The sequence below is a fragment of the Corvus kubaryi genome, unplaced genomic scaffold (assembly GCF_017639235.1).
Source record: "Corvus kubaryi isolate FWS band 111438036 unplaced genomic scaffold, C.kubaryi_AGA036_p1.0 37391, whole genome shotgun sequence".
NCBI lineage: Eukaryota > Metazoa > Chordata > Aves > Passeriformes > Corvidae > Corvus > Corvus kubaryi.
The window spans coordinates 7479625-7501423 of NW_024581130.1; the positions used below are offsets into that span (position 1 = coordinate 7479625).

The 21799-nt window shown below is 42.7% G+C and overlaps 1 protein-coding gene across 1 annotated transcript in view; it reads left to right on the forward strand.

Annotated features, from left to right (window-relative positions):
- Positions 1-21793, forward strand: part of STYXL2 (serine/threonine/tyrosine interacting like 2) — a 28709-nt gene extending 6916 nt beyond the window's left edge. The window contains exon 6 of the mRNA XM_042037962.1: positions 389-21793. Coding sequence (XP_041893896.1) covers positions 389-3222 — 2834 coding nt within the window. The 3' untranslated portion in view covers positions 3223-21793. The remainder of the gene's footprint in view (positions 1-388) is intronic.
- Positions 21794-21799: the final 6 nt, after the last annotated feature.

The window sequence follows — 21799 nt, forward strand, 5'->3', positions numbered from 1 at the left end:
TTACATATTGAGAAACAAGCATGGGAAGCTTAAATGTCTGCCCCATGTCAGCCAGCAAGTCAAGAATGTCTCACTTGCCTTTCTAATACCTATTGTAAGCTTTTTGACTATTTGGGTAAGTGAAGTGTATAGGTGAAAATACAAATACTATTTAGATTGTTTGGAAATGTGCCCACCCCTGGTTTTTGAAACAAATGTGCTTTTTATTCATATGTATCTCGATTTTTATTAAGGTAAAGCTATCAAATATTTAGTATTGGTTTCAGTCACTGAAACATATAATCTGTGTAGTTTTTAACACTACTCAAAGAATGCTTTTGTGCTACATACCAGAGCATCCTGTCTGTTATTGGAAATAGCTGATTCCTTTCATACTCGCTATCTGTAGGGAGAATCCTTGTCAGCAGTGAGATGGGGATCAGCCGCTCAGCTGTGCTGGTGGCTGCCTACCTGATGATCTACCACCACATGACCATCCTGGAAGCTCTGATGACCCTGAGGAAGAAACGTGCCATCTACCCCAACGACGGCTTCCTGAAGCAGCTGCGGGAGCTCAATGAGCAGCTGTTGGAGGAGCGAGAGCTGGAGCGTTCTGGAGATAAGGAAGTGACTCCAAGCCAAAGTCCTCTTGCCTATGAAGGGACTTCTTCGCAGCTGGCTGGAGCTGGGGACTCAGGGAGCATCAAGGGAGCCAAAGCCCACTCCATCACAGTAGAAGAAGAGGACACCAGCAGCATGCTGGGTAGTTTTATGAGCTCTTCATCAGTGGAAAAAACCAGCTGGGTTTCCAAACACTCCACCCTGATCACTGAGGAGGAAGAGGAACAGTTGTATGAGGAATGGAGGAGGAAACAAGGCCTGTCTGCAAAGGAAACAGGAGTTCGCCATGAAAGAAGATCTCCAAAGCATCTGGATCAGGAAGAGGAACAATCTGATGAGGATGTGGAATGGAGGATCCATGACTGGCAGTGTAGAAATGAAAAATACCAAATGGAGGGTACAGCCAGGGAGGAGGATGGTGAATACGGCATGGGAGGAAGACCTTACTCATCAGGTGAATTCAGTGATGCTGAGAGCGTGAGCAGTTTTGAGATCCGAACCCTAAAAAAACAGCTGGAAACCAGTGGCTTTAGCAGGATGAGGAGGAGCCGCACAGGCTCTATGTCTTCTGAGAGCACTTGGGACATGTGGAATCAGAGGCTTCTGGAGATTGAGAAAGAAGCTGCTCAGAGGTATCATTCTAGGAATAAAACTTGTGGGGAGAGACAATCCCCAGAAACGGGAAGAAAGGAGAGGGATGTGGATGAGGAGAGTGTGTTTTCAGACTCCTCCTGTAGCTCCTTCTACAATTTCTGCCAAAAGAACAAGGACAAGTTGACTCCTCTAGAAAGGTGGAAGGTCAAGAGGATCCAGTTTGGCTTTCACAAGAAGGATTTAGAACCATCGTCTGCACCATCTCCAGCAGAAGATGGCAGCCAGGCAGGTCAGGAGGAAGCAGAAGGGAAGAGTTTGTCAGATATTGATCTGACTGCTTACCAGGCTTGGAAAATGAAGCGGCAGAAGAAGGTGGGCAGTGAAAGCAGCAAGGAGGAATTTGTGGAATTTGCCAAAACTGAGGATTCTGCTTCAGCTAAAAAGAAGCAGAGGCGTATAGAGCTCCTTGAACGTTCAAAGAAAATTTTAGAAGAAAGCCAGTCCATGTGCAGCTGGGAGACAGAGAGTACAATGAGTGGGAGTATTCCCCTGTCAGCTTTTTGGCCTTCAGCACCTTCTGCAAGTGGTGCCGACGATGCAGCTTCTGCCCTGAGCATGCAAACAAATCATTCATCTTTATCACAGGCCAGGCGTTGTACAGGAGCAATGCAGCCACAGATGCCAAATATACCCCTTCCCAATCTCCCAGTTGGCCCAGGTGACACAATATCCATGGCAAGCATTCAGAACTGGATCGCTAACGTGGTCAGTGAAACCATTGCTCAAAAGCAAAATGAGATCCTGATGCTGTCCCGTCCATCGTCTGCCATGGCCTCCCTGTCAGGAGACCTTGGCAGGCGTGCAGATGATGACAAGGTTTCTCTTCTCAGTGCTCAGAGTGGCTCATCCCTTGCTGCCTCTCAGCTCCACCAGCAGGATCTGCGCAGGGCTGAGTCTCAGTCTGTGCTGTCTTGCAACACGTCCGTGAGTGCAAGGACAGAAGGGGCTACTTCAAACATGAAGACAACCCAGACAAGCAAGCCACTCTACAGCCTCTTTGCTGATGATGTTGACCTAAAGAAACTCAGGAGGAAGGAGAAGGAGATGCAAATGGAAATGAGAGAAAAAATGGCAGACTATCAAATTGAAAAGGTGATCAGAGACAATAAACGCAGCACTTTATTTAAAAAAAAGGTGACCAAAGCAGAGGAAAATGAAATAGAAGATGACATAGAGAATACAACAAACAGTCACAGGCGCCCCTTGCAAGCAGATTTTGACAGAACTGATGCAGTTTTTGATCTGTCCAGTCAACCTGCACCCTCAGGTGCACCAAAGTCAGAGACAGATACTGATATTACCAAGTGGCTCAATGGCCTGAAAGCAGAAAGAGAACCACCACCATATTATGATCAGACTGAAAAAGCTAGAGAGAAATATAGCAGATCATCCAAAGTTAGACAGATGGATTCTGAGACATCCAGTTACAGATTCTGCAGATCCCAAAGAAAAGAGCTAGATAGCTGTTCTTCCTACGAGTCAACAGGAGATTCACTGAGAACCATGTCAAGATTTTCCTCTGCTTCTGCAAAAGAGGACAAAAAGATGTACAAGTTCACAAGGTCCAGGGTCAGTGAGACAAGTTCCAGAGGAAACAGCCCAGAGCTGCATGTTTTCAGCCGGTCACCTGAACCACCCTTTGACTCTGAATCCCCTGAACCATCTACACAGAGCCGAGTTAGAGCTCATCATGTGGAGGCATGTGAAGAGGAGGCCAGGTCAGACGTGTCAGAATATGGAGCAAAGAGAAAGTTCACCCAGAGCTTTTCAAAGTCTGAAGAGGATGGAAAGAAGGAGGCAAAAGTGGAGCAAAGTGAAGAAAGGTTTGCATCCAGGCAGGTCTCTCAGTACAGGCGAAGCATGCGTAAAGAAGAGGAGGAAGAGATGGATGATGATGCCATTATTGCTGCTTGGAGAAGCCGACTAGAAGAAACTACAGCAAAGCTCCAGCGGAGAAGGGAAGAGTGACCAAGATCAGACTACAGGAACACAAGCAGAGCCACAGAGTCCCTGAATCACTCACTCATCATTATATTTTTGATAATCCTTTGTGGTTTGTAGGGCATTTCCTGCAGGTAGCTCTCTTCTTAATCAAAAGCGATGAAGGGAAGAGGTCAAGTTCTGCAAGTGTTTGTGGTTTGTCAGAAAGAAGATGCTGGTATTAAATGATCAATGTAGGTAGGAGCACAATGTTAGAAGCCATTAGGAGCCAGACGATGTTTCAGCAGCAAAAGCAGGTAACGGTGGCACCTCAAGTCAAAAGACCAATCACATCCCATTTTGGTTATTTCAATTTCCTAGTGTCGTTAAAGACTGGACATATTTTTTCTAGGATCTTTTTGATCATAAATGGAAGAAGCCAACAGCCTTTTCTAGGAACTTAAAGAATGTTTTTCTCTTAATCAGTTTTACTTTATACAACTGAGAAGATATTACCAGGTAGGCTCCATTTTCTGAACCTTACAAATGTCTACAGAAATAAGACAGTTCAGGGGAATACATGTTCTGTTTTACTTCACTAAGTAACAGAAGAAAAGTGGAATACTAGGAAAAAGAAGACGTCTCCTTTTTAGAAGTTCAGTGCAGTAATGAATGTACTCCTGTGGTACCATTGTTTTCTATTAGATGGAGTTATCTCTGCTCCAGTATGGTTGGTTCCTGCTAATAACTTCTGGTCAACAAAGGAAAAATGCAGTAATATTAACAGCCTTCTAAAAACCATTTTTTGATGTATTTAAAGAGATAGAGTTAGGATTAGTGTTAGTTTAGGCTGGGTTTCTGAGTATTGACTTCACTTTGGTTCATGTATGCAGCTCAGCTAAATCTGGGCTTTTGTGTTTATAGTCAGATTAATTTTCAACATGATTGCCTTGAAAGAAAAGAGCATTATACACAAACTTGACCTCATAATAAAATTGTTTAATTAGACCATGGGTGTAAGGCACCATGCACCTAAGAAGAAACTGTGTGTCTGTGAAGGTGGCACCCGGAAGGTTACTTTTGGAGGTGGTGGTGGGTTCAAATGGCACCTTACAGTTAAAGTGTTGTTTGTATCCTGAGCTACAGAGGAAGAAGCCCAGCGTCCATGTTAACTGAGTACTCCAGGTTAAGAGCCTCTGGTCTTTCCATGCCCTGCAGAGCCTTGTGAGCTCGTTTGACATAACCCACCAGCTTGCCACAGCATCACTTGTGTGTCTTCACACACCACAGCACCCAGCTCTCACCAGTCAACATCCTCCACCTGTCTCTTATAAGCACATAGGGCAGTTTCTACTGACTTTGACTCTGGAATTATCAGTTCCCTCTTCTGTACAGACTGTATTTTGAACCAACAAAGCCCTCTGGCAGAGCTGAATATAAAATGACAATGGAGGGATGATGTAGTAGCGCTCTCTCGCAGGAAGTTTGTCTTTTTCTTGTAATCTCTTCTCCCTCCCACTGTGATGCTTAGAGCTCACCATTACCATTATGCTAGTACCTCTCCCTATTTTAATTGTGTAATATAGACAGCAAGCTCCACAGGGCAAGGGCCTGCTCTTTGTCCCTGTCTGTATGGCGCTACACACATCAGCAGTGCTATCTAAATAATGGTTACTGATAACAAAATGCAGCTGGCAATTTTCCTAAACTTAGAATCATTTCTCTCAACTATAACTCACTGATTAGACATTATCCCTGCTTCTCTGAAGATAAAGATTATTCTTTCTGACAGCCAGGACTGGGGTAAATGATAGCTACTTATTGTCAGGTGAATGGAGGCTCAAAATCAGGTGATTGAACAGTAACAGAGGTAGAAAAAATAAGAGAAATAACTTACTTGTGTGAGTTGTTTTGAGGTTTGGGGTGTTTTTAAGTAAACGCAGATTACATTTCTGAAATACATAAGGAACATGGTCATGTTAATGTTTCAGGCATGCAGAGGATGCTCTAAGGTTTATAATGCTCTTCTACTATAAAATAATATATAATACAATGCATCCCTTGTTTCTGCATATTTCTGTGAGTTGTTATTTTTTAAAGTAGTGAAATTCCAGGCCTTGAGCCACATTCTGAGAATTTATATTGCATTTCTGCAGTGTGTGTTAGGATAGGCATTTTCCTCTTTCTTCCTCCCTGGTGAAGTTGCTCTGTGGAAAACAGCTCTGCATAGACATATTAGGAGCTTGCTTTAATTTCACCCTAGAAAAGGTCTTAAGTTTTGATGGATCAAAGTGGAAGTGTGCAATACCTTCTGGCACTGAATTTACTTTTTTATCAAAGGCTGATTCCCTCAGAAAAATCCCTCTGCTGCTTCCTGTGCCTGGATGTTCCCAGCAGACAAGCCTGTCCTCTGCAGTACTGTAGGGGGCATCTCGCGCTGTAAAAGACGAGCAGTAGATGATGTAGTAATTGGTTTCATTTTGCACTATACAGCACAGCCTTTGTTTGGGCAGCATTTTGATTTAAACACTAATCTAGGTCTGCTGCACAAATAAATTATTCAAGACCGAGGGGCAGAATATGGTTCTGTAACAAGTCTGAGCCAGACCATCCTGATAGCGAGTTTTGACCCTTGTGAGAAAGGGTTAAGTGGGTTCTGCTGACTCATTGAGGTAGGTGGCTTATTAGTTCACTTGTGTAAAAGGGAGATAAAAATGGTTTGCTGGGGAGAGGCCATCTAAGATGCTGGCTGAGCAGCCATGAGGGAGAAGCCTTAGAAATAGCTGAGCTTTATTTTCTTATTGCTTATATCCTTGTTAATAAAGCCAAACCCCCAAAGCAATAAGGGGGTGGGGATCATTTTGGACTCCATGCAGTATATGGCCAGTGCTTGAAAGCAAGATGGGAAGGGCTCCAGCTCACAGGTATAAATTACATGAAACAGTGACATAAAGACCTTGCATGGTGAAAATATTAAAGCATTCAGTCATAAGACCAATAACCAGGAGAGACAGAAATGGAGGGGTTGAAGGCAGGCTAGAAAGTCAGGTTTTAAGATGAGAATTTAGAAGGAGATAAGGAATTGCTGAAAGGGGAGAGGTCTGCACAGATTGTTTCAGGTGACCAGAGCTGCAGAGTGAATGGTTTTTCAGCAATGACACCAGTCTGACACTAGATTAAAAGAGTAAATAAGTACCCAAATTCATCTAGGAAGGATTTTTCAGCAAAGATGCGCTGGGACTGATATTTTTTCTCCCTCTCAGTTTGCTGCTGTAGGCAAGAGGGGTTTTTTGGCATTGTATAGTGGAAGGTGAAAGTGCAAGGAGCATCCATACGGTCAGTTAAGAATATAAACACAAGAACATCAGAAAGGCTGTATGGGGTCAGAGCAAAGGTCCATCTGGCTCAATATCCTGTCTCTGATAGAGAACAACAGCGAATACCTAGGGAAGAATATATACAGTGATAAAAGTGTTATTTCCCCAGCACGATCTTGCAGCTTCTAATCATTTGCAACTCAAGGACTTCCTAAGCCAGGTGTGATATTTTTGTATTTAATAGCCCTTAATAGATTTTCCTTCTATGGAACTGCCTAGTAATTTTTGAGTTATAACCACTATAGCCTTGTACCCACTAGCCTCTGTGATCTCTTGTAGCAAGAAGTCCCACAAGTTACTGTACACAAAATGCTAAGCCATCTTCTTTCTGCCTGTTCTGAGCCCTTTGCCCACTAGCCTTTAATTGCCAACATAGTATCTGTTTAGTATCTACATGTCCCATGAGATTTTACCCCCTCTTCTGTCATTCTGTCTCATCCTTAGCTCTCTGGTTTTCAGCCTGAGTTACTAACTCCTCATATAGGGGCTGCTCCATGTCTCTTCATTATCCTGGCCATTCTTCTCTGAACCCTTTCTAGTTCTGCTTTGTCATGTTTGAGATGAGGGACCAAATCCTCACACAGTATCCAGGGTGCAGGTGTGGCAGGGATTTATCCTACGGCATATTGACCTTTTTTTTCTCTTTTCTGTTCCTTCCCTATTGACCCCTAACAGTCTGCATGTTTCTTTGGCTGTTGCTGAGCACTAGAGTGATGTTGTCATAGAACTACTTATAATATACACCAAATCTTGTTGTTGGGTGGCAATGGTCAGCTCTGAGTTCATTGTTTTGTTAAGTTTTCTTATTTGTAATGTTTTACATTTATTAGCCTTGAATTTCACCTGCCATCTTAGTTCTAAGTCTCTCAGTCAGAGTAGGTCCTTCTGTGTTTTTCCACAGCTGTCCTCTCATTTCTGCTACTCTGTTTCCTTAATGTCCTTTGAAGAAGGTAGAAACTCAGAGGATGTGGGAAGCAAAGAAGTTAAGGAGGGATAGATGAGAGAGAAACCCATTTGATGTTGGTCTGCTTGAAGTAAGAAATAAGAAAGTCATGAAAGCCAGAGAGCTAGGAGATAAATGTTCAAAAGGAGATCTGAAGACAATAGGCAAATTAAGAAGGGGACCTGCAGTGGTCAGAGACAGGAAGATATGTATGTAAGCCAAAGAGGCTGGTGCAAAACATTAATTTGTTTAGATGTATAAAAATCTGGGGAAAGGTTATGAGGCAACCTCTGTGGGAAGAAAGGAGAGTTACAGAAGTTACACATCTGTGAGAAATGTGAAGGGGACTGCGAGAAATGGAAAGAGTGAGAGACATTAGTGGGACACCAATGATAAAATGACATTGGTGCTGGACTGGGAATTCAGTGTGGTACAAGCAAGTTTGAAGGAAGCAGAAATGTGCCAGAAATACGTTATTCCTACTGTAAGAGCTGCATTTTGCATCGTAATACTGATAGGTGCGGGGCCATGGCCCATTTCCCCCAGCTAGGAATTTCAGGACAATGTGATTTATTGCGTGCGGCACTAGCTTAGACTGGATAATTTTAAAAGGAGTTTAGCACCATTTCCTTCCTTTACAGCTCCTTGAAAAATGCTTACACATTAGCTGTGGTGGAGAGCTAGGTGAATTATGAGACAAAAAGTTTTATTTGGGGAGGTTATGTTGCATTGCCTGCCTTTCCTTAAAAGGTGTAGCTGGAATACATTCAATATAGACATTATAATGTGAAAACATGATATCCATGACCTTCCTAAATTTATAGACAATCCAACAAAGATACTGAAAGCATGTGATTAATATAGTCTAGGGCTTGGAAACAGACACTGCATACTCATGTAATCCAGCAAAATCTCTTTGAGAGCTACCTGCCTATTCTCTGGAATTTCACTTGTCATTTAGAAAAATGAAAGTGGGTCAAATCTCTGGCTGTTCTAATTGTGAAGAAAACTTCCAGAATGGGAAGTATGTGTAACAAATAAACTGTTCTCTAGAGAGGTGAGAGCACAGGTCTAAATGGTGTGTGAATTGCCCCAGTCATTTCATCAAGGTTCTAACTTACTTGCCCAGAAGTAATAATTTAAATGTCAATAATATTTGTCACCCTGTGCTTCGTGTAATAAATTGAGAAAGGTTCACAGTGCATGTATTTAGGTTGTGTATTGCCAATACCAGCATAATCTGCCCGAATGAACACCCTGTCATTTTGGTTGGTTTTGTTGTTTTCTGGTTTTGTTTTTTTTTTTGCTTAGGCTGCCTTTTGTTCTTTGGTACATTTCAACATATTCAGGTGCTGATTTCACGTTGTTTCTATCTATCCTCCTGTCACAACCACTCAGTAGCTTCTGAGCTTGGTGTTTTCCTGTGACTGTTGTTCCTCTGCCACAGGGTACACATGCACACAAACACACACAGAGAAAACATTATTTGTGACTTATAAAAGCAGGCAACAATATGAATTCAGTTCTTCCCAGGACTATCCAAGTGTGGCAATGTGAAAACTGTCTTAGAGAGAAGGAGAAGGGACATCCTGTCTGTGCTTTGAACCTTCCCCTCTGGATTGCATTTCATTTTTATTTGCATGTATCTTTAAAATAGACAATTTTAATCCTTACACAAGAGCGCAACTGCTTCCACATCTGATTCATACCTGCAGGTAAACTGGTTTACTTTTAGTTAAGAGATGTGTGCCCTGGAAGACACAAATGTGTGTAATAGAAAACTAGCTTCATTGTTAACAATGAAGAGAACAGTGTCTCTACATAATCAATCAATCAATCAATCACTTTTTTTCTTCCAGTGCACCCTTCATGCCAACATGCCTGAATGCTTTATGGTCATTAAATTAAATCAAAGAATACACCACAGAATGGACAAGGCCAGATCAATAAATCTTAAAACCTGATTCAAACTTACCAAGGACTCTGCACAAGTAGCCATGACAGGAAGGATGACTCCAGTCAGAAGGGCATGTGTGTGGGCATAAAACTGAAACAAGACTTAGGTGATACTAATTAGAAGACAGAAACGTTTAAAGGAACTGGTAATTTTTATAGCATCACCCAACTGCCAACAGCATCGACCTGCAGCTTAATATCTTAATCTTCGGATTTCTGAGCAATATAAGAAAACAACCATGGTGGCAAGAACTTTTTACAACTGGTCAGAAAGCTGTACAGTTCAGGGCACCTCTTGCCACGAACATGGCTGATTTTAAAGATTTGCCTATTTGTGATCTTCCATTTGATTATTGCAGGGCACCATATTAAAGAAAGATGCAATAAACACCAGCTGGCAATAACCATAGGATGACTGCTCTGTCTTCCTGGACCATCCCAGCAATTTGATCTTTGCAATGACTCCTTGCAGAACTCAGATTCAGTCAGAAGTCATCCACTAGTTGGGCAGAACATTTCTCCCTCCTTGCTTGAGAGGTGAGCTTTATGAAACTTTTTATGAACCTGCCAATTAATGGGGAGCTTTGTACCTTTTGCTCATAGAAATATCCCAGTAGCTGTCATAACCTATGAAGATTCATTCCCAAAGCGCATAAAATGACCACAGGCCTAACTACATTCAAAACTAAAAGCAAACCCCAGTTCTTCAACTTAAACTTCCCTCCCTCAATAATTTCGAGGCATGTGCTCCTCAGTCTGTGAATTGGATCAAAAGTATTGCCTAGAGGCAAAGGGTCAGAGGAGATTCCACTTATGAAAAACAGGAGGCCCTCAAAGGGTGCAACCTCAGTTGCTGAACAGACACCACAAATAGGATGGATAAAAGCCCACATGAGACTGGTATGTGAGCAAGCAGAAGCTGACAGTTGCCCCTCAGGAATATAGTATAAAGCTTTCAGTTCTGCAGGAGATGTGATCTGAAAGTCTGCTTCCTGGAAGCAATCGCACCTGAACTGTTGCATGGTGCTGCAGTTGCATAATTTAATAGTTGTCATGTTTCATCCCAAGGCGAGTGTTCTTGGTGGTAGTGTACCTAAAAAATTTGGATGTCATTAGGGATAAAAGGGTCTGTGCAAGAAAAGGTCAGATATTATCCTCATGACTGGCAGAAGAGGTCCATATTAAAACAAAGAAGGTGTTTGATTTTCTTTTGAACGTGGGCAGATGATTCAGACCCACGTGCCCTTCATATGCTCTGTCTCTCCCCTTCCTATCTCCTTTCTTTTGAAACAGATTTAAGTCCATCTACTTTTATATTTTCAAACAAAACCCATAAAAGGGCCATAAATATCATGACTCGCTAAAATGAAAGCTGTTTTCTTCTTCTCCCAGGAGACTCCTGCCTGAGAGACAGAAAGAGTTCACCTCTTTGAAAATTTCCTCCTCTGTTGAAGTAAAGCTGGTATCTAAAAGCAGCCTTCAAGGCTTTGTTCTTATCATCTTGACCTGGCTTTGTACTGGCTTCTCTGTATTGCATGTGGAAGTGTGAAGGACGGGGCTAGAGGAAGGAGTTTTGGCTATCACTGGCAGAGCAAGGGTCATGCTTGGAAAGGGATTTCATTGTGGTTTCAGAAAATGTTATAAACTCAGCGCACTGGCAGAAAGAATGAAGAAACTCATTCTCCTCCTGGATCAGACCAGTGATCCACCCCTTGTGTCTCTGATGTTGGCCAGAACCAGATTCACCTCAGAAGGTATAAAGAAAGTTTAAGTGGGCAATTATGGAATAACCTGCCCTGAGTAAAATTTTCTCCCCTTCTGGCCCAAAGCCCTCCTTCATCTCTCCTCCTTGGTTAGAGTTCAACTCTATGCCCTGAAGCATGACGGCTTCTCTCCCTTCCAAACCGCTTTTCATCCTGGCCTGTCTCATGTAACTGCATATGACAGTGATGGGATGTATAGGTCTTGTCCATTGAGAGTCTGTGACAGATCATAGCCTTATTGGAAAGAGAGGCAGAGAGGCTGAAGAGAAGGCGAGGGAGGAGAGCATAAACTCAGAAGAAATATCCATCAGGAAGATGGAAAGAAGAGTGAGTGCCTGGGAAACTAATTGCTGCCTGCTGATCTGGGCTGTGGAGATAGCTTGCAAGTGAGCATTTTTGCTTTTCAGAGATTTCAGCCTGGAGCACACTAGGAAAGTCAACTCTTGGTTGAAACTACTGTTCATCAATATTTCCCCTTATATATATATTTTTTTTTTTAAGCAGTGGAAGTACGGCAGCAGTCCTGAGAAAATGATTCCATTATAGTCTAAGGGAGCTTTTTCTTGCACTGAAGTTCACTACTCATTTCTGAGAAGATATTGGCATAATTTGGGGCTCTTAGACATTGAACACCAATGAAAATCAGGCTATTTTTCTGCTACCTAAAAATGATGTAGGAATCCAAAGTCAGATATTCCTGCCTAGGTCCTTGTCCCTATCTTACAGAGATGCCTGCTCATACTCCCAAGTCGAGCACAGCCCAGCTTCTGTGGATTTGTTTGGCCATCGCATAGGGCATCAACATTTATGTGACACAGTGCCAGATGCCCCAAGGTGAGGATTAGAATTGTCCAGCACATGAAGGCTCTTGGCTTTTTAGACATTGTCAACATTATCGTGGGTGATAGCACTATACCACAGAAAGCATTAACAAAGTTCCAGGGAATGCTTAAACGTACTTTCTAGAGGGACACTTTCCAACTGTGTGCGGGTTGAATGACAGCTTTTGTTTATTTGTCCAGGAGTTCAACAATTCCTAGGCAGAGGGAAAGAAGAGCTAGGTGTTGGATCATATCCAAGTCTTAGTAATGATTAATTTCACTCCCACAATATCCACAGTTTCCCATATTCCTTTCCCTCAAAAGCGTGGCAAAGGGATCTGAAGTTTTCCAAGTGATAGGCATTGAAATCGCACCTGATCTCCTGGATACCACGCTGAGGTATCATTCATACTGGGAACAGCTGCAGTGAGCAGCTCAGTGGCAGTGTTCAAGGCTCTGTAATCTCCTGTTAGTTGCCACTTGCCATTAGATTTTTTTACTGGCCGTAAAGGAGAATTGTAGGGGAAATGAGACGTGACAATAATGCCCTGTTCTTCCAGCTCCTTTATCAATTCAGTAACAGGACAAATAGCACCAGAAGGTAATGTGTATTGTGGAATATTAACTGCCTTACTATGGGGTAAAGGAGCAGCTGTTTGCAGCAGATTAGCAGTCAGAGATTCATCTGTGGGAGATAAACTCTGGGGCAGAAAGGGTGATGTCCCTATTTCCCATTTCCCCCAAGACTGACCCTTCATTACATTCATGCCCAGTATATTAAGGGCACCCAAAAGTAAGGTCAGGTGTATTGTCTGTCCTTTAGACAGAATCAGCTTTGCCCTGACCAGAGGGTGGTTGGTGGGTTTCCCATTATGGCCTGCAATAGAAACTTGACTGCTTGTGAAGCAGAGGCTGCCCTTTGTAAGTGTCCTCACCTACTGTGGATATCCGGGTTGCTGTGTCAGTGGGGAATGCTGTAAGGTAGGGATGGATCATTAACTGCAACCATCATCTTGGGACTGGGATCCTCAGCAATGGCAGTAGCACCCACTGTAGCTTCCAGAATTTTCACAGTCTAGGTTTAGTGCTGGTAGGTTTGGGCATATCCCTGAGCTCACAGCACTTGCATGCTCTGGCTCTCTGGTTATTAGCCTTTTGAACCATATGGTGTCACCCAGTCTCCAAACACCGATCCCAGAGGGTCATGAGAAGTAAATTAGGAAAACTTGTCCATTGCCACAAAAGGAGAGTTGGCATTTCAGAGATAGCTCCTTCTCTAAACGCATTTTCCATCATGTTTTATGCTCAGTAGTAACTGACCAAGTTTCTCAATGTCCCCTTTTGTCCGTCACACGGAGCCAGGTTGGCTCTTTTACATTTACTCTAGCTGAGGATCTGCCTTGGTTTTTATCCTCTGGGATGTATAGTGGTAAATCTGCCAGTAAATCTACACTGAAGGACCTCTTGGAGAGTAATACCATTTAAGCTTGTCTTAATGGCCAACACTAAAGATTTCCACACCCCCTCCGCTTCCGTTAGACACGTATCAGAAGTGGGCAGGCTCCCAAGTCACCTCCCAAGGATGCAGTTCTGCTGGAAGGAGATGTCCAGCCCCTGGGGCAAGGGTTGCTGGTCCTTCTAATTCAGCTAAAATCACTATTTGCACCATAGCTAGATGAAGGCCTTTTAGTTCTTCCTGCCCAGCTGTCCTGCCTACCTGGCTCTGCTTCAATCCAGTGCTGCTGCTCCCAGCACACATCAGGCCTTAGCATGAGCTGGGTTGGCCAAACCAGGAGCTGAATCATAGAAAGGCCAGGGTCTTAAGCAAACAAACAAACAAAAACAAAAGGGGTTATTGTTGTTCTTATTTATCAGGAAATGTAGTGACAGGAAGTGGAGTAGCCATTTTAAACTGAAAAAGGGTATATTTATATTAACTATTGGAAAAAAATTCCTTACTGTGAGGGTGGTGAGGCCCTGGCACAGGTTGCCCCGAGAAGTTGTGAATGCCCCATTCCTGGAAGTGTTCAAGGTCAGGGGGATGGGACTGGATGCAGCTCTGAGCAACCTGGTCTAGTGGAATGTGCCCCTGCCCATGGCAGGGGGGCTGGAACAAGAGGATCTTTATGGTCCCTTCCAACCCCAAACATTCTATGCTTCTATAACAACTCTTTTCTCCTAATCCAGTTACACAGTGCCAGTGCCTGGTATGTATAGGGTGATAAGAACATTATTTCACTGAACTAACCTTATACATGTGTCCACATCTTGGTCTGATGATGCCTACACTTGGTAAAATAATCCCTTATTTCTGTGGCAAATCTCTCTTCTGTCCACAATTAAGTACCCTTTATAATTCCATTTTTTGGCCATGTTTACAACAACATAGCTATTGCAAGTGTACAGAAAATGTAAATAACTTGCCTAATATTTTTCCTAGCCACCTTTCTCCTTGTCTCTCCTTCAGTTATGAATGCCTTGGAGAAGAGATCATTCTTGCTTAATGCCTGAAAATGCCTTAGCTTCTAGGGGGAGCTACAGTAAATAAAAAAAAATTATGCTGGATTCTATTTTCACTAAAAGAAAAAAGCCATGTTATAACCCTGATTTGGTGTGATTATACTGTAAATAGGCCATAAACAGTCAAAGGGAAAATAACCCACAATATTCACACCTTTGAAAGACTGTGAGGTGGTAATCGCTATTCTTCCCTGCTGCTCAAAATATTTTCCAAGTGTCCTCGAAACTGCATTGGCAGCAGAATGTGGCCCAGTTCAAGGGCTTTAATGCTACTGCTAAGTAGAAATGATTTTTGTCCTCGAAATTTTCAGTGAAATAGTCTGTATTTTGCAAAAAAAAAAAAGAAAAAATCATAGCTATTCACTGCAAAAGCACTAAGAAAAAAGGCAGAGACCATCAGAAATCTTTCTGACAAGACAGTTCCATGTTTTAAAAAAAATTGTCCAATTAAGGAGAAAGTACAAATGTTGAATTTCAAAAATAGGCATGTTCTATCTGAAGAAGCCAGAGAATTTCAGTGTTGCTTGCTGAAGTTAATAGGGAACATAACATCCACTTTATATATGGGAAGCAGGAACAGAGATTTGCCTTCAGCTCATTTTTTCACTTTTCCCCAAGAACTGTTGCCAGTTCCATGCCACAACTGGCAGAGAACTGGCTTGATGGTGGTATAGCTTACCTTTAAGACCACAACCCTTCTTTACAAGCAGCATGGCTACCTCTGCCTGTCACAACGCTACAGAAGAGCTCTGCCAGAGAATCGTTCCAAAACCTTGCAGGGAGATGCTGTGCTTTTCCTGCCCTTTGTGGTGAGAATCTTTTAAATCTTATATCCATGCCCATACTCAACACCTTCAAATATTTCCCCTTTATGACTTATTATTTCTCAGCATCCTTTTGGTCTGATAGCTAGCTAAGGATGTAGTTATTTACTGCCACTACATTAATATCCTGAGGTCTTAACTAGCACCAGGACCTCACAGCAGTGTGTACAGCATGCAGCACAATTCTAGATGTCCTCACCCTAAAAGACTTGCAAGTTAAATGGACGAAACAGATCCAGGCTGGGAGAAAGAGATTGCATCTGTCAGTGTATGTGAGACCCAGAAACTGAGCCCAGTGTTGTACATGGATACTGCAGCAGCAGTCTGCAGGAAATTTCAAAAGATAGGGCTAAATTCATCTTGCTAGCAAAGTCGTTCTCCATGAGCAATCACTCACGTCTCTGTGGCACAATTAAATCACTAATTAAATCACAGTTAATCACTCACCTCTCTGTGGCACTCACCTCTCTGTGGCACACTCACTGGCCTCCAGAGAGCACCAGCACAACTTTTCTAAACTGGTGATTAAGGCCTTTCTTGTGAGGGGCAGACATACGTTTCAGGCCTTTTTCCAGAGTGTGTGATATGAAAGAGTTAAGCATTCATCAGTGCAGGCTTTTCCCCTCCCAAGTCATGGCTCCTGGCTGCTACTTTGCAAAGCAGCACTGCTGTGCCTTTTTGGCCCAAAGAATACTTAAATAACCATTTCAAAAGGAGATAGTTGATTTGGGACTCTTTAACAGAATAATCAACAGCCCAGGGAAAGAGCCTGACATTTCCTTGGACCCAGATTCAGGTTCTCTCAGTGAGTTAAAATGCTGTCTTCTGAGATGGCCTGAACACTGAGCTACTGAGTTGAAAAAGGCCACTCTCTGCCTTTTGTCACCTGCTGCTTATGGGCTATGTCTTGTCTGTGGATAAGGTTGGTGTAAGAACCGAAGGTAGCTTCAGGCCTGTGAATTTCAGGGAGAAATTCCTCACTGCATTTTCATGTTTATCCATCATAACCCAGTGTAATTTCAGACTGTCCCTAAAATATGCTGCACTGAATTTTACAGTGCTTCAATCATCTTTTGGATCTGGGTCACACCAATGGTACAGGTGGTTTCAAATATAAATACAAGCCATCACATGGATGGGACATACATTCCTGGCAAAACTGGCAGCTTTACCTCTGTTTTTCTGTTTTGAGAAATAATTCAGAAACAATCAGATTGGTTCTGGCTCTGTGTGGCAGATTGCACTTAAGCATGCAGCAGCCTCCTAGCCAGCAGAAAGCTGGGCTAAATCACCTACTGGAAGTACAAGCCTATGTTAGCATTTAACACTTCCTTAGCATTTAACAGTGAAACTCAGCAAAACGACAGCTTTTATTTTTGCTTTGTCCTAGGCTCAAAGGCTCCCAAGGCTCAAAAGATTGCAAATGCCTCTGGAGTATCAAAGCTTCAAATCCAATGTAGCCTGGCTATTATTCCCTTCAGCCGTGAGCATGGGCAGGTACAGAGACGGGATGAATGCTCCCCATCTAGATAATTTAAAACCTGTGTTTAGCATTAATTCTGTCACTTTTTAACCTGACTGTCAGTTTGGAAAGCAGGCAGCTGACAACACAGGGCAACGCAATGCCCTGTGCTTCTGCTGGACTTGCACATGGTAAGAGACCATCATGTGTGCTTGCTGGAATGGGAGGGGTTTAGGTGAGGTTAGCTAATGGGCAGAAGAACCTGCTCTGAGGGAGAGGTCTTGCCAAGATTTATGTAGACAGTGACACGATCAGAAAGATACTGCATGTGGCACATTACAGTGGACACACTTAAGTCTTCCTAGTCCCTTATTCTACCATATGGAGTGAGTTACACACTGTGAAAATCATGTTCCTTGCATGAAAGAGCAGAATAAAATACTGTTTGGCTTAAATCTATTCCTGCTTGTGAATGTAAATTAAATCTGCTCTCCTTCAAATTTCTTTTGTTCTGCTGCTTTTATCTTTGTGAAAATTTTCTTTAGTGACTCCTCTGTTGTTGTCAGCCTGGCCCTTACAGGTGAAAATCATGAACTTTCTGAAGTTACAAGCTCTAGAAATATGTCCTTGGCTAGAGGCAACATGGAGTTACAGAACCCCAACCAGAGTGCACTGGTACACTGGATTTTCCTGCCCTCTTCTGAGCAATTATTTTAGGGGAAGTTCTCTAGGCCAGAAAAACTATATTCATAGCATCCACTATTTAAGCCTTTCACTTGGATTCTTTCCTTGCAGCAAGAACTGACATACTGTCAAAGTTGACAGCACTATGCCAGTTTATTGCACCAGAAGACCTGGCCTTTCCTTTCCTCCCATCTCCTGAGCTTGGCTGCTCCCACTACACGAACCTTTTCTCACTCCTGCCCCTAATAAAATCTCCATGCTTCACATGCTCCCTCAGCCTCCCTTTGATTCGTGCTCCCAGAATCTTCCTCGCTGCTGACGTCGGGAGCATGCACAGCTCTGTAATTTCCCGACAGCCCTTTTCAAACACTGCCTTTTAATCAGGTGCTGTGTTTTACCCGCACTTCCTTCTCTCACTGAATGCCTTTGAAGCGAGGCTGCCAACACCGGTGGGGTTCCTTCTCCGCTGCCCTTTTTTGTTGTTTCCATACAGAATTCTAGGACAGAATTTCATAGCTTTTTAGATGCTCTGACTATTTTTTAAAATTTCTTTTTTTTCTGTGTTGTGATCCTAATTTCCTTCAGGATTTCTTCTTCCTCTCCTGGGAAATTTGTCTCTATTTCTGGCATCTGTCCTTCCTAACCCTTCCCACGTTTCTTCCCTTCTAAAGACAGGGGAAAAGAATCCATTTAATATTTTTCTGTAGTAACGTCTATCTCATCTGTCAATAAATTACCCTTTGCCATCTCTGGGAGACCCCTTTGTCTCCCTTCACTGACCTTATTCTGTACCTTGCCTGGTTTTTTTTTAAGGGAGGATGCAATATCCCTGGGCTGTCATTCCATGAAGAACAGCTGTCATTCCTCCCATAGTGTATGCGTATGTGTTTGAGGAGGGAGGGGAAAAGGAGGGGGGAATTAGGGGAGGACGGGGTTCTGCTGTTGGGAAATATGATGGTCCTATTCAGAGTGGTAAATGTTTTTTCATTCACGATATTCAGCTGCAATTGTCTTTCTTTTTAGTGGTTTTAGACATTCATTTTCTTATTAATCTAACACTCATCTATCTGACATCTAACTGCAAGAATATTTATTAAACATATTTTTTAACTCATTATGTATGCATTTTATAAATGTCTAATTTCTGCACAGTCTCTGCAACTGTGAATGCTATCTCACTGTCAGAGCTGCAGTCTAATACTACAGAGGTGGATTCAGAAAAAACATGACTTTTCCATATATTTTCAGTGTTACAAACTGAAATGCTCACTGAGAGGGTTAAAGAGCATGCTATCGTCCTGCATGTAACTAGCTAGCTGTGCAGACCTGCACAAGGAAGAGAGAGATCCGTGAATCCAGCAATTCCTGCCCTGTTCTTACTCCTCCTTGTGCTTTTCGAAGCACTGCAGACTCCCAGATAAGTCATCACGGAGCATTCCCTGTGCTTCTCATGGTCCAAGGGCTTTGTGTGTAGCACAGGTACAAGTTCCTTTCTTCCTGCCCCTGCTCCCACACACAATCTAACCATAAATTAGTACAGTTTAAAAAAGCAAATATTAGTTTTGATCAAATTCTACCAATGTATTTTAAGAGACAAAGGAACTAAAAGAAATCCACCGAAGATGCTCTCACCTTCTGGCAATTACACTTCTGAATGCATTTATTCTCACCATATGGGCGTGAAATAAGGAAATGCAGTTATGATTGTGATAAACAGAATTGCCCAATCAAAATTTATAAAGAAATAACATTTATTATGCGACTGAAATATCGGTCTCAAAGGCCGCGATCGAGAAAAGCAGCTCCAACCAGACCTCCCAAGTTCACGACTGCTGCTTTGGCTGGTCCCTTCTTATACAGTTTTTGGGCAGAGTCCGAATTAACTCTATTCTTCTCATAATTTTAGCATATTCATGAAGTTTTCTTGTCCTGGAGTTGGGCTGCACAAAGCCTTTCCTGGGTCTGATGAATTGTCCATCTTGGGTGGTGAGTGGGCCATTCCCAGAACAGTTACTTTTAGTTCCCGGAATGTCCGATTCCTTATCAGATACGATGTAGATATCAGAAGGTGGTGATCAAGTCGTCATGGTGCAAATGTCCCGGTGATAAGATCCAACCCCACCTAGGTGTAATCCTCACTTATTGATTAGATCTGTGAGAGAACTTCTTTTAGTGTTGTGAAAATTTTCTCAGCCAGGCTGGTGAAGGGATTTTGAAACTCTGTCTCTACATGGTCTGATTATATTCCAGTTTTATACATAATAGCATGAATTACATACTTTATTTATAACATGATCTATGGTATGCATAGAAACACACCAAAGTGACCTCAAGGTACAAGACACAGCACATGCTGGGGCCCTTATTCTCCAAGTACCCGAGTCAAAAACCTGGTGGAACACACAGTGAGTCTTGTTCGATCCAGACTTGGGGTTTCCTTTGTTTGGAAACCGGCAATAGGCGCCATGTTTGTGTCACAGGCCAGGTCCAGACATGGCCTCTGGACCTGTGAGCTCAGAGGCATCCCAAAGGCCTGGATATTAGCAACACTAGAGAGAGACTGAAGAACTTAAGACAAAGTAAAAAAACGATGTCTAGATACAACATACACACCAAGCTCCTCACTTCCTTGTCCAGTGCTAGCAGGACATCAGCAGAACATCTTTTCTCTTGAAAGCACTATAGTACTTGTTTTACAACTGCTTTGTGATTGATGTCCACTCTGGCCCTTTTTCTCTCATCTGATGGCTCTGGCAGTCCCTGCTTGATTTAGCCATTCCAGCTGAAAAGGTAACCCATCTCCACAGCTAGAAGTAATAAATTCTTTAGCCACCACAGCAAAATACATTGATATGATCTTGAATTAAATCACTCATGTCTGCAGTTCTCAGTCCAGGATATCACAATAAACTGGTATCAGCTGAAATCAGATTTACATTAGTTAATGTATCAGGCTACGAGCTGAAACAGTTTGCACTGGCCACACCACTCATTCAGCCACCTCTTCTTTGGGATAACTACCTCCAGCACCTTAGTAATGCAGCCAGCTGAACAGTGGTATCTTAAACTTCTCCAGGGGGAACCACTGGGACTTGGGAACCAGAGCCTTTATTTCCCTAGAAACAATCTGTGCCTTCAGGGACTTAGGCTCTATCTGCATATGGAAATCGGGTTTTTAAATGTATCCTACTGGTAATACCAACCCTGCTCCAGCACCAGGAAGAAGGCGTGGAGTCTACTGAAGAATGGCTCTTGGCAACAGCCATCTTCAGGACTATCCCATGTTAATTATTCAGGTCTTTTGTAAAAAGACACCTGTGGCAATTGGCAGAGTATCTGCACAAACATTAGCAGCCTTGAGGCTGAGAAACTGTTAAATAGCCTTAGTAATAGAATATTAAAACCCTGATGATGAGGGAGCGTGGGTGGAATAATTGTCTGCTCAGAAAGAGGCGCCTTTTTCTCATTCTATGCCTGTCGTTGAATCCTTATCTCCTGGATAAATAAAAAAAAAAAACCTCCCCAGTTATTGTTCTCGTTCACCTTTTGACTCTTGATTAGATTTACTGCAGATATATCCCTTTGGCAATGAAAATGGAATCAACACATTTCTGATGCACTGCAGTGGAATTCTCAGCCCCTGCTCCACCTTCAGACCGCCAAGGTTCTCGTTTTCTGAATGGCTGTTAATTACCTGTCCTTCTAGCGCATGGATGAGATACAACTTTCGGAGAGATCACTTGCCCTGATCAACAGACTGTTCTGTTTCACTTGGAATCTTTATCTTATTTTTAATCCTCAGCACTTGGAGCCAAACCTGATACCTTTCTGAAGAGAGAAACTCACGGTGATAGACGCTGCCTTGCTCGAGCTGCTTCTCCTTTCTATATTTTTCAGTGTTTTCCCAGATGAGGCCCCAGGATTATTGCAAACGAGTCCCAGGAAGAAATGCTGCTCAATTAGGCGAAAAGAAAGTCGAAGGAAAAAAGGAGTAGAGCCAGCAAATTGCTTGAGATAACAATCTCCCCCCACCCGTGTGTCTCTGTAACTAAGAGGATTAGCTGAACTTTCTGTGTCACACCAAAACTGACAATAAGCAACAGTGACTTCCCCCCGCTGGCACTTGTACCTTCACATGTTTCATTTTCTTGCCCACACTACTGCCTTGCCCCTTGCTGATTGTATGACAAACTTGGGGATGAACATGATGGCTCTTTCCTTTCCTTTAAGATTTATGACTCAAAGCCAAATAAAACCCAACTCAAGTTATTACAT